This window comes from Sapajus apella, unplaced genomic scaffold (genome assembly GCF_009761245.1).
Source record: "Sapajus apella isolate SASKATOON/1434 unplaced genomic scaffold, GSC_monkey_1.0 scaffold91, whole genome shotgun sequence".
Classification (NCBI taxonomy): domain Eukaryota; kingdom Metazoa; phylum Chordata; class Mammalia; order Primates; family Cebidae; genus Sapajus; species Sapajus apella.
In genome coordinates this window covers 4,694,548-4,708,027 of record NW_022437031.1, presented here as the reverse complement: position 1 = coordinate 4,708,027, position 13,480 = coordinate 4,694,548, and the positions used below count along the sequence as shown (strand labels likewise).

General features: G+C 41.4%; 1 protein-coding gene across 2 annotated transcripts in view; it reads right to left on the bottom strand.

The window, feature by feature from the left end:
* AR (androgen receptor) overlaps window positions 1–13,480 on the bottom strand; it is a 170,809-nt gene that overhangs the window by 17,216 nt on the left and 140,113 nt on the right. For both annotated transcript variants that reach the window (XM_032255824.1, XM_032255825.1), the window contains exon 4: window positions 1,900–2,187. In XM_032255824.1, the coding sequence (XP_032111715.1) occupies window positions 1,900–2,187 (288 nt within the window). The remainder of the gene's footprint in view (window positions 1–1,899; window positions 2,188–13,480) is intronic.

The following is a 13,480-nucleotide window of genomic DNA, read 5'->3' as shown; positions in this document are numbered from 1 at the left end:
AAATGGAAAAAAATAGTTTCTATGATTCATAGAATTGTTGTGAAGAGTAAGTGGGATCATATGTATTAAAAAGCTCTGTAGCCTATAAAATGAGATAAGTGTTTGGAAACTGCTTGGGAAGATTAAACTTTGAATCTCTGTCAAACCCATGATATCAAAACATCTAGCTGAAAAGGTGATAAGAATTAAAGCAACCTTCTTGTTTTTCTTTTTTGTATCTTTTCCTCTCTGTGGGAACTCTCTGTTTTGGCACAGAGCATGTCAAGTCAGAGTCCTTGGGTTTCCTTCCCAGTGATCTTACTGGCTACTCAACGTCAGCTTCTCAAGCTGGTAAGGTGTGAGAGATGATTAGGGCTGTGACTGGGACCTGTGAATTGGAAATACAAATCTAAGGCTTGATAGCCAAAAGGCAATGTCTTCTAATGCAACAAGCCCACAGTATGACCCAAGTGGCCTTCAATGGGATGCCTTGGTCCCTCACTGCAAAGCCCAGAGCCACAGAACTGCAGTGGTGCTACAGCCTGGTGGGGTGGAATAATGAGAGGATTTGGAATCAGGAAAGAACCTGGGCTCAAGTTCTGGCCCTGTTATTTTCTGACCATGTAACTATAGGCCAATCACATCATTCTCAGAGCTTCCTTATGTGGTCTCTAAAATAGGAGAAAGAGTCTAACTTTATAGGATTCCTGTAAGAATCAATTCAGGTAATACATACAAAATTGCTCTGTTTACTATAAATTTCAACATGAATGGCAGTTATTATTGAAAGGCAGGTTATTCGTTGACTCCACAAGAGAAGGTTTGGTTGTTGATGTTTCAGAAGAGTCTGTGAATAACAATTGCAGGTTTAGGGGACACTTTAAGGAGCATATGCTTCACTGGTTTTCAAACTGTGCTCCTTGGAGCCCTAAGATTTTGCAACAGTGACCTGGGGCTTCCCTGGGATAGTGAGAAAGAAGCTGAACTGTTGAGGCCCAGGCCACAGACTCTGGCTTTAAAATCAACTAGCTTCACTTGTATCTGCGTACAATTCTTTTGAGAAATAAAGCACTTGCCTGCTAAAGGACAGTTTGTAAATCATTGGATAGAGGACCTCTAAGAATTCCTTAAGCTGTAACAGTTTAATAACCAGACTTGTTTAAACAACAGATGGCATAAGAAAGAAGTTATTTCCTCATCAATGGGGAACTTCTGTTATCCAACTTCTGTTAGACCAATACTTAGTAATTATTTCACTATCACCTAATCTTTCCTCCCATTATGATTCCTTAGGTAGTTTAAAGTGCACAAAGCATCCCTTGAAGCAAACATTGAAAACTGTCAATTTAGTCCAAACCACGCTTTATACATTATACAGACAGAGAAATTGAGACCCAGAAGGGGAAGGGATCACACAATAAGTTACTAGCAGAACTAAGAGTAGACCCGAAGTGTTCTGATTCCCAATCTCAAGTTGTTTCTGCCATACTATATTATGAGAGTTCTCATGATATAGCTCCTGAAGGTGACATTAAAGACTGAATGTCAGTCAGGCTGGAGATTATCTTTGGGTGAGCAAACATAGAAGAGCATCCTAAAGCATATATGGATATGTCTATGTGATTTGTGATTACAGGAAGATGTGTTGACCATGTCTGTGGGTTAAATGCGAAAGCATGACCGCTGTGCATCAATGTGAGCCACTCAGGATACCCTATAATGCTATCTTTCTCTTTGCTTTCTGAGTCTCAATTCCTGTATGTTTAAAGTGAGACTTATAACAATCCTGCTCCCACAGGGTTATGATGAAGACTGCCTGAGTTAATGGGCAGAAAAGCACTAGACATTGTGGCTGGCCCATAGGAGCATTTGCTAAATATGATCCCTCTTATCCCATGCTCCCACTTCCCTTTTCCTTACCAGGCAAGGCCTTGGCCCACTTGACCACATGTACAAGCTGTCTCTCTCCCAGTTCATTGAGGCTAGACAGCAAGGCTGCAAAGGAGTCGGGTTGGTTGTTGTCATGTCCAGCACACACCACACCTGGCTCAATGGCTTCCAGGACATTTAGAAAGATGGGCTGACATTCATAGCCTTCAATGTGTGACACTGTCAGCTTCTGGGTTGTCTCCTCATTGGGGCTAGTAGTGCTGGAAGCCTCTCCTTCCTCCTGTAGTTTCAGGTTACCAAGCTTCTTCAGCTTCCGGGCTATTGGGAAGGAAGAGACACCTGAATTTATCATCAGTGGTCAAAAACACAAAATGCAGCTGCCTTGTTAGAAAAACTGCCCGAGCTAAGGAAATCATCATTCTCCCTGGTCACAGACTCTAAACTCCTTAGGGACAAGTGCTCATTCATCACTGGTTGAATGTATAATTCATCATCCCAAATCCCTGCTAAACACAAATTTTTCACATCTTGCTTTTTCCTCTGATCCTTTTGCCAAACCAACCTAGAATATCCTTGAATTCAGCTCTGCCTGAATGCAGCCTTCAGTATTCATACCTGGAACCTTTAATTAACTCATTTACTAATATATTAATGATTCATTCATTCATTCGGCAGACATCCATTGTTAGACCTTTGCTTCTGGGTGACAGAAAACACACACGCCCTGGCCCAGTCTGGTAGAAGAGAAATAAATGGCCACAATCAATTCTGGAAAATGCTGCAATGGAGGCATCAACAAAAGAGGAATACATTAATCTTTTTACATAGGTGGGTTTAGAAAACACCTTATATAAAAGATAGTATTTGACCTAGAATTTGAAGATTGATGAGGATTTCACCAGGCAAAGGTGGGTAGAAAGGGCATAAACAAAAGCACTGAAGAGTGTTTGGGGACCAACTAGAGACTGGTATGGTTGAAGCATATATTGCATATGTAGGAAAGTGGTTAATAATGAGGCTGAAAGCAAAGATGGTGCTTGATTTTAAAGGAGCATGTATATCATATTAAGAAGTTTGGCTGGGTAAGGTGGTTCATGCCTGTAATCCCAGCATTTTGGGAGGCTGAGATGGGATGAGTGCTTGAGGCCAGGAGCTCAAGATCAGCCTGAGCAATATAGCAAGACACTACACCATCTCCACAAAAAATAGTAAAAACCTAAATTAGATGGACCTGGTGGTGCACATCTGCAGTCTCGGCTACCCAGGAGGCGGAGGTGGAAGGACTGCTGAGCCCAGGAGTTCCAGGCTGCAGTGAGCTATGATTGTGCCAATGATGCTCTAGCCTGATTGATATAGTAAAACTATGTCTAAAAATAAAAAATAAAGATAAAAAATAAGTTTGAGTTTTATCTTACAAGTGATAGACAAATACTGAATGTTGTAAATCAAAGGAGCGATGTACATGTGTCTATGTCTAGCATGTCTAGCAGATTGCTAGGGAAAGAGATTAGAAATGGAGAATGACTATATCTGTCTTTTGCATCCCATAACATAAAGTGACTTGGATTTTAATCTCTCTTTCTCTCTCTCTCTCTCTAAACACACACACACACACACACACACACACACACACACACACACACACACAATTTTGATAGTTAAAGCTCTTGGAGATGTAAAGGTTGCCAGGCACCTATATCACTGTAAATGATCAAATACTAGATACACAGTGGTTAAGAATTCAAGCATCAAATGGGAATGGGAATTTTAAAAGTGGCCTTGAAGGTCCTTTCCATCCTCAGACTATCAAATTCTATTCTATAATTTTGGGCTCAACATATGGTAATTTTCTGGTATTCCATTTCCCAATGAATACACATAGTTACACATAGTTGAACATGCACTGTAACATACACACTGATTTTTTTTTTTCGTTTTAGCAAAAGGGAGAGGGGAGGTGAAGGACTGAAATCCTCAATAGTATCAAACAAATGAGAGAATCTTTCTGCCTCTAACATCAGTCTGTAAAATGGGAACCATGTCAGGAGAGAGCAATTGGAGAGAATGATGTAAATAACATTATTTAAGATAACCACAATAATCTGAAACTCAAACCTTAAGAACCATCTTCCCCATGTGCTCTCACACACACAATTTTTAGAGGTCCTTAGGCATCCCGATGTTTACTTTGTGCTAGTTTTTTTAGAGTATTTATATCGACAGAAATATAAATAATTGAAAAGGTTGTAATTCTAAGGTCTAGCATTAGCAGTTGCACCGAGACAGACCATAAACCACTTTGTCTCTAATCCCTTTAAAGTAATAATAAATAAGAAAGGTAGAAACCAAAGAGAGAAGTTGATTGCTCAATTTAAATGGATAAATACAACAAAAACTGCTGCTCATCTGTTTCTGGTCCCTGTGGAAAAAGATACAACCTGGAACTGACTGTTTTTTAGTTTTTATTTATTTTTTGAGAGAGGATCTCCCTCTGTCACCCAAGCTGGAGAGCAGTGGCATGACCGAAGCTCACTGCAGCCTCAACTTCCTGGGCTCAAGCAATTCTCCCTCATCAGTCTCCCAAGTAGCTGGGACCAGAAGCATACACTACCACTCCTGGTTAACATTTTTTTGTAGAGATGAGATCTCATTATGTTGCACAGGCTGGTCTCAAACTCTGGCCTTAAGCAATCCTCCTATCTCAACCTCCCAAAGTGCTGGGATTACAGGTGTGAGCCACCACACCCAGTCTGGAACTGACTTTTAGTTCTAATTAGAAAAATAAGTCCTTTAATGCAAACTCCACTCATGGTGTTACTCAATAAATCACTACAAGAATGGATTACATGTTTGGACCAACAACTAGGATAGGGAATAGGAAAATGGTGGAGTTGGTGTTGCAAGAGGAACACAGAAGAACTCAGGGGAAAATAATAATGAAGCCTAGAAAACCAATCTTGAGTGTAAGACGACTTTGTCCAACAATCATTTCTGCAGGACTTGTGCACAGCCAGTAATAAGGAGATATGCACATCCACTGACAATTCCCTATCTCACCAAAGACACAGGCTGGAAGGTATGATCTGGGCCAAGGCCACCTTCTTGAGTTAGAGGCCTGGCCCCCACAGTATCTTGTCACTTGGTGAACTTACTGCAAACATGAGTTTTTTTACTCAGCTCCACAGACTGGTGGTGCCAACAGGATCTGCTCCCCTGCTATTAAGTTCCTACAGAAAGACGTCATCTTCTCCATCACTGATCTTTTCTAGCTTTGAGCTCAGGAGTTGCTAGGCCATTTAGTCCTCTTAAGGGTAACTACTATTTTTTTCAGGGCTTTCTGTGTGCCTCACTTCATCACATTACATCATTTAGTTCCACATGATCTTAGAAAGTTAAAGATAGTTCTTATCCTTATTTTACAAATGAATAAACTGAGGTAACACAGCTATAAAAAAAGTGAGAATCCAATAATCTGAACCTCATCTTCTGATTACAAGCCTATATTCTCTCTACTGCATCCCCAAGGAATCTGAAGCCCTGAACCCTACTTCTAATTCAAAAGCAGAATTGAGGAGTAAAGCCAGGGTTATATCCTCCCTGCCTCCCTTCTTCACCCTTGACTCCAAACTTCATAACTAGCGTCAGATCCAGGAGGGAAGAGATGGGAGGCTATGAGAATACTCCAGTAATCTTCCCAAACTGAAATAGATTTGGGACACTATAACGATTTAATGATTTTCAGCATGACAAAACAGGAAGGGTTCTTAGAAATTATCTTATCCAATAGTGGCAGATTCAAAGACCTTCAGGGTGTACATAGGCAATACAGTAGGGTGTGCGTGCATGTGTGTGTGGGAGAATGGTTAGTGCTCTGGTGACCTGGAATAAATGCCTTACTATGCCTGCAAGCGTGTATACACACACCTAGAAGGTATTAATAGATTTTAAAAATTCCTGAAACTTGTGTATCCCACAATTGAATTCAGCCCATAGCCACCATGTTTGGACATTTGATGTTAGTTAGTTTAACCTTTCAAGTTAAAGATGGGGAGGCTGAAGCCAGAGAGGGCAAGGTCACCTACTGGCAAAGCTGAGATTAGAGCCAGGGCTCTAATTCCCAATTCAGGATTCCCGATGTTATATTGACTCTCTTTTTGACTGACTTATTACTGCTGTATCTCAGTACGTGTCTCTTTCAGATCTTTCTACACTTGTACTGTTCAATATAATAGCTAAGTAGCCACATGTGGGCTATTTAAGTTTAGATAAATTATTAAACTATAAAATAAAAAGTAAAAAATTTGAAGAGTTAAATTAATTAAAACATTAAAAAATTAAGAAATATAATCCCTCAGTTTCACCAGCCACATTTCCAGTGTTCAAAAGCTACATGTAGTTACCGTCTGTATTATATTGGACAACATAAGATATAGAAGATTTTCATCATCTCAGAAAGTTCCATTGAATAATACTGTGAATGTACACTGTTCTCTGGGGCAGCTTTCCCATTTGTAATACCCCACTAAAGCTATTGATAATGAAGAAATGAATACAAATGGATTATACACAGATGAATCCATGGACTTTTTTTAAAAAAAAAAAGGTGGAGGGACACACAGAGCAATTGGTGACAGTGAGATCAGTGAGATATAATCTGTTATCTCGACTTTCCCACCAATGACTCAGATCTCCCTGGGATCATGACTCGTGAACCTAAGCAAACTCATTACAGGTAAGATCAATATGTGCAGAGACTGTGGGGAGAATCCATCAAGATGAAATAATTCCCCTTTCTCCATATAGTGCCAATGAGAACTTGGCCGGTATTCTCACATCCTCCTCCCCAGGCCTATATGGCATCTGCTTAAGGAAGAGAAGCTGCATTCCCACTTGCCTCCAGGACCCAGGTAGTGTGTTTGTCCCTATGACCACAGTGGCCCTAGCTGCATCAGGTGTTCTGGCTTCTCTGCCTAAAGAGAGTGACTATACTAAAGGTAATTGAAATCAGACTCCATTCACTCTGCCAGGGGATCCTACATTCTCTCTGTAGCACAAGCCAGGATATTGCTAGACGGCTTGGAATTCTGGATAATGAGGCTTTCTAGTTTCAGCTATTACTCATTGCCCAAGGACTTGTTTTCTTCCATGAAGGTCACCCCTATTCCTCTCCTGCCCTCTGCACCTGAGGCCCAGAGTCAAATCTAATTCTTCGATATAAAATACAGGTCAGATTGTCACTGTGTCAAGGCAAAGACTCATTGGCTTACTTAAATTTAGTGATAAAGCAAGGAAAAAGGGGGGCAGTAGAAGTGGATAGTTTTAATTGTATGTGAGTTGCTCACTCTGCCCTATTAGTCTTGGGTCAGAGCAGTGACAAAAATGGGCTGTTGGCAAGGGGCTCTCCTGTTCCTAACTCCTCTTTAGGAGATTGGAACACTTGGCCTGATATCATGCCTGGATCCTATGGGGAACTAACTTTTCAGTGCTGGGGCATTAGACCCCTGTGGGAGCTATCTCTACAGCACCAGAGAAAAATTTCTCAAATCAGGTTCCTAGGGAGGAGCAGATGTGACCAATCTGTAACTTATTTAGCTTCCTTAGCCTTTAGGTACTATTCCAGTCTCACTCTTTGCAACCCCAAGATATAGGTCTTCTCAACCATGATCAAGGGAAAGGTCGAGGTGATGTGAAGTTTCCAAAGTCTTAGAAAGTTTGAATCCATCTGCCGAAGGTCAAAGACGTTTCTCTTCTCCCTATCTCACTATGAAATTTGACACATGGAAAGAATCAACATCTGTGGTAGGCTGACTTCTAAGACGGCCCCAAGATTCTGAGGCCTTAGCATATACATCCTTCCTTCCAGTCGTTCAGTCAAGCGCTAACCTAGATGCTGTTGTGAAAGGACTAGGTAGATGCAATTAAGGCCCTAATACAGTCAAATTTGAAGGGTGGTTATTCTTGATGGGCCTGACCTAATCAGTAGAACCCTTAAGGGACTGGGATCCTCTTGGAAAGACATCCGTAGAGTGTGAAACATTCAACACAAGGAAGAGTCTCTGTTGCTGGCTTTGAAGGTGTTAGGGTCCACATGACAAGAAAAGAGGGCAGCCTCCAGGAGCTGAGAATGACCCTTGGCTGGTAGCCAGAAAGGAACTGGGAACATTATTCCTACAACCACAAATAACTGAATCCTGCAATAATTACCTGAGTTTGGAAGAGAACCCTGAGTTCAGATTAGAATGCATCCTGGTAAACACCTCCGTTTCATCCTTGAGAGAGTCTAAACTGAGAATCTAGCCATGCTGTGCCAGACTTCTGACTTACAAAACAGTGGGCTGATAAATGTTTGAAGCTGCTACATTTGTGGCAATGTGTTATGCCGCAGTAGAAATGAATACATCTTCCTTGTAAGGAACTGTGATGTAGGACAAAAGAATAGGCTCTGGAGTCCGACAATCTTGCATTCAAATCCCAGCTCCATTAATTACCACTTTAATGATTTGAGGTCTTTGTTTAGCTTCTTTGAGGTTTAGTTTTCTCAATTATAAAATGAATGTGCTGCCACCTATCTCTTAGGGCGCTTGTGAGAACTAAATAAGAGGATGCCTGGCACATACTGGTTTCCACTCTCCATTCATTCCTAAAGATTAACGAGTGAATGGCTTGCAGGGTCCCTAACTTAGGCATGGAGAAGGGCAGAAAGCAGGATTAACAAGGGTCCAGAAACAGCAAGGAAAGCAAGGGTGAGACAGTATGAAATGAAAAACAATAACTGAGGCTCTTCCACACATGAATGCCTGTGAAACTAAATTCAGATCTTAAATCTAATTCTAAATGCTAAGTAAACAAAAAAGTGTGTTTGGTGCAGGGCTACAAATTCTTTGTGAAGGTAGACTAGGCTATACTTTTGTGAATGCATGTGGGTATGTGTGTATGCACAGTGCTTATATACTGCAATGCTTAAATCTAAAAGTCATAAACTCAAATACCTTCACAAGTCAGGCAGACACATAATTGAGTAAAGAAACCCTGGCAAACATAAATAAGGAGGGCTGGGGACAGTGACAGTGATTGATGCCCTGCCTAGGGGCAGTCTGTGTCAATTTTCTAAACAAACACTGTGCTGGACAAACAGAATTCTGCAGGTGAATTTTGATTCTGGGAAAACCAGTTTGTGGCTTTTACCTTAAATCATGCCAGCCATCTTTCCATCTACTAGGACTAGAATCAAGGGATCTCACTGTATAACTTGAGGATTAGAATGTCAGAGGAATACTGGGAGTCCCGTATTCCATTGCGGGACCTCAGGAATGTCTTTCCCTCTGTGGCTTTTAGTTTCCTTACACATCTATGAGGGTAGTAGTTAAGAGCAAATATTCTGGAGTTGGACTGCCTCATTTGTAACTCTGGCTCTATCACTGACTAGCTGTGTAACTTTGGGCAAGACTTAGCCTCTCGGTATCTCAGTTAATGAATATGTAAAATGGGGATAATATCACTACTTAATTCATAAGTTTGTTATGAGGGATACAGACACTGTGGTGTTGTCTGAGAGTAGAAGACAGATTCTATACAACCAGAAGGACTCCAGGATTAACATGGTGAAAAAGTGTACTGAACCCCAGGAGGCAGAATGCAAAAATGACACTGAAGTTCTAAAATGTTTTTCACATAAAAGGCTTATTATTCTTGATGGTGGTATTCAGAGTCTTGTGTGATCTGTGACTTTGAACAGATCTCTTGATTTCTCCTATACCTCAGTTTTCCCATGTATATAATGGTGATGACATGACTTGACTACTGCGTAGAACTATTTTTAGGAGGAAATGAGATGAACCCAGTGAAGGCAGTCTGCACCCTGTGACTGTGTATGCCAATGGGCAGGTTCTGACTTTTTCTAAAATGGATCTCTAGCTAGAAATCACTCTGAAAGACTGCTTATGGAGCTAAACTGTGAAAAGTATAGTTTTCCATCTTGGGCAACTGATCTCAAGTCAAAGGTTGAGGGTCAAGCTGGTAGGTTTCAGAATCCTAAGATAATAGTAAGTTCTACCTCACAAGGTTGTGATTTTTCAGATGAGTATGTTTGTAAGGTGCTTAAAAACAGAGTAAATTATGTAAGCCAATCAATGATTTTTTTACTATTGCTGGTTACTGAGCCCCACATTCTCCACTTCATGCCCTTTATCCCAAGCAGGTGAACTTTCTGAAAAAGTGAACTGATGAAACATACAGAGTTTTCACAAGGACTGAAATGTAACAGAAGAGAGAATTGGAGTTAGAAGACTACCCAGACACTAGTCTAGTACAATGGTAGAGCCCCAAGAATCCTATAAGTTTCTTCAAGAGTTCCTGAGAGGAGGCAAAGTAGGCCTGAACTTGTGGCTCCAAGCACCCTACCTCCTTTCAAACAAGAACAGAGGCACTTTATTCTGTACCTATGTTTGAGACTTGGTGTCAAATTTGGTTTAAAGAAAAGAATCCATTTCCATAAAAGGAGTTCAACGGCCTTGGATCTTGTCTATCACTTCCTTTCCCATCCAAACCAATCCTTAAAGACTGTTCATGCTGAAGGGCAAAAGTTGAATCATGTCACATGGCTAGAAAATGGTAGAGCAGGAGCTAAAACCACTTCCAGGATGGTGCTACTTTTTATATTTCATCAAGTTGAATAGCATCTTACTGGAGAGAAGGATCAGTGGTGGAAAATTCAGATGAGTTAAGAACTAGGATAGGGATGAGAAGCAGGGAGCAGAGCCAATCCTTGGCAGGTATGGAGTGAGGGATTAGTAGGGAGTGCAACCAAGTGGGATTAATAAGTGCATGTCAAATTCTCCCAGACAAGAAGCCTCCTTGATTCTTTCCCCCAAGTCTCCATTCTCTTCCCAGTCCCAATTCTGGGTCAGAGAAATTGCTAGGGGAAAGAATATCAAATTTTATCTTTCAAAGTTTATGTTGGACTATTTAGTCTAATGGTAAGTTCATGGAGGAGTAAATGCAATTAATAATAGAATGATATGCAATGCTGCACATCCTTGCCAAAGCATGGGATCCAGAAGAAACCTCTCCAAGTCTCCTCTCTCTGACTAGAGTCCAGATGCCATCCCGAGTGAGGGACAAAAGATTTTACCAAAAACCTGCTCATACGAAATTGCAGGTCTTGGAAATGCTTTTGAATACCAGGCTTTTCCACTAAAAAAAGTAACTACATGAATTTAGAGCATACATGCTTTTACAATTACATTTAAACTGACATTAAAAACAAATGTGAAACGGTCCAAGCTGAACAGGTCAGCATGACCTGGAAAGCAAACGAGAGAAAAAAAAGAAAGAAAAAAAAAAGAAAATAGGTCCAATATTAACAGCATTAATTCCGTCAGTCTGTTGTAAATAAGAAAATACGATTGGTGTGTTAATGGCTTTATTAAGGGAAAATTTCACTAGCAGAAATATGCAACATTCAAACAAATAGAAAGCAGTTAAAAATAAACCTTATTAGCCACATTAGGGAACTTCTTGTTGGTCTGGAGATTAAAATTCTGCCCTGAGGGAAGGGAAACTCCCCTCCTGAAGTCCTTCCTTGGCTTTTCTCCAGAATGTTGCTGAGTCAGGGGAAAGAGAAAGGAGAGAGAGAGAGAGAGAGAGAGAGAGGGAGAGAGAGAGAGAGAGAGGGAGTGTGTGTGTGTGTGTGTGTTTAGACAGACTGGAGAAGAAGGTGGGGAAGATACGCTTTGGGGCAAGTCAGGGAGAGTGCTTCTGACTCTCTTATGTGTCTGTCCCTGGCCTTATAGACTCCACTTCTCCACCAGGAAGAAACTGATTTCCAAATGGAAGCTACAGAGCAGAGAGAGAACAAAATATTCCAAATTCTAAGTGACTCTTCTTTGACATCAATACAATGTTTGAGTCTGGCTTGGGAGAAGAATGAGGCCTCACAACTGAAGAAGAGAAACATGTGATGTGAGGGAGCAATTGGGGAGTGTGGCTACAGTAAGGCTAGATGTAATAGGGAAAGTCTGATCCATTTTCTTCTACCCTCTCTTTAGTAGGAAACAGAAGCAGGCAATGTTTCTGATTTGGCCTTCTTCCTCCTCATGAAAGCTTCAAGTATGTGTGAGCTTCTGAAAACAGAGTCACCTTGACTTTAGGAATAAAAATTGTCTGACTCTAGTCTCACGGTGTGTTTGAAGAGAGGGGTTGTTGGCTGGCTTCTTCTCCAGTAGAAGCAGAAATCTGGTCCTTGTTTACCGAACTTCTGTGGATCAGCTACTACCATCAGCTCAGTAATGGGACCTGAGGCTAAGATCTAGGTCCTTGGCAGGGGTCCTGAAGACTGAACCTAAGGGGGAAATATGAATTGCCTAATAAACAAATAAATATGGCCACAGGAGCCTCAGACAGACACAGTTGCTTCTTGTCCAAGGTGACACATTGAGTCCCATCAGCAAAGTTTCTTCCTGGCAGCACACTGTGAAAAGCAAGCGACTGAGCCAGAACTTCACTGCATCTGCCTGAGTCAGTGCCTGGCCACGATCATATATGATCAAGAACAATCAAGAAACACTTTGCTGGCCGGGCGCAGTGGCTCACGCCTGTAATCCCAGCACTTTGGGAGGCCGAGGCGGGTGGATCACGAGGTCAAGAGATCGAGACCATTCTGGTCAACACGGTGAAACCCCGTCTCTACTAAAACTACAAAAAATTAACTGGGCATGGTGGCACGTGCCTGTAATCCCAGCTACTCAGGAGGCTGAGGCAGGAGAATTGCCTGAACCCAGGAGGCGGAGGTTGCGGTGAGCCGAGATCACGCCATTGCACTCCAGCCTGGGTAACAAGAGTGAAACTCGGTCTCAAAAAAAAAAAAAAAAAAAGAAACACTTTGCCAATCCCAAGCTACATTACAGGGAACAATTATCATGATACTCACAACTACCTAAATGGACTGCTATTACTTCTACAGCCTGTCCTCACAACATCCCTGTGAGGTAGGAAAACACTATGGGTCTCATTGGAAGGAGTCAGCAACCAAGAGAGTAGCCCCTAGCCCCAATGTCAAAGTCTGTGTTGAAAAGCAAAAACCTAAGCTTGTAAGACTCAAACTCCAGGTTTCTCCCGAGTATCCACTAGAGCCCTCTAGAGCCCTCAGTTTGAACGAGGCAAGTCAGCCTTTCTTCAGGGTCTGGTCGTTTTGAGATGCTTGCGATTGCCAACCCGGAATTTTTCTAATATGAAAGAGAGACATTGTTGAGTATAGCAGTCTAAATATGGGCTTGTATCCAGCAGGCGCCATAACCAGATGCCTAAGGCAGGTCCTCTAACATAGGAAGCAGCATGTAAAGTAGGGGAGGTGGGTGGTTGCCATTTTGTACTGGGGATTTCTCTTTTTCTATCTACTTGTATGACAGAGGTGAGATGGGGAAATGGAAAATTATTTACTTGTAGTTTTTTTCTTCTTTCCTGCTTTATTGACAAATATACTATATACTTGTATATGTGTGTGAATCTCTCTGAACACAGTGATTAAGAATTGTGTGTGGGGGTGTGGGATGGGGAGTGTGGGAAGATACAGGGGAAGAGAAAAGAGGTAGAATATAAGTTACAGTCACTCAGG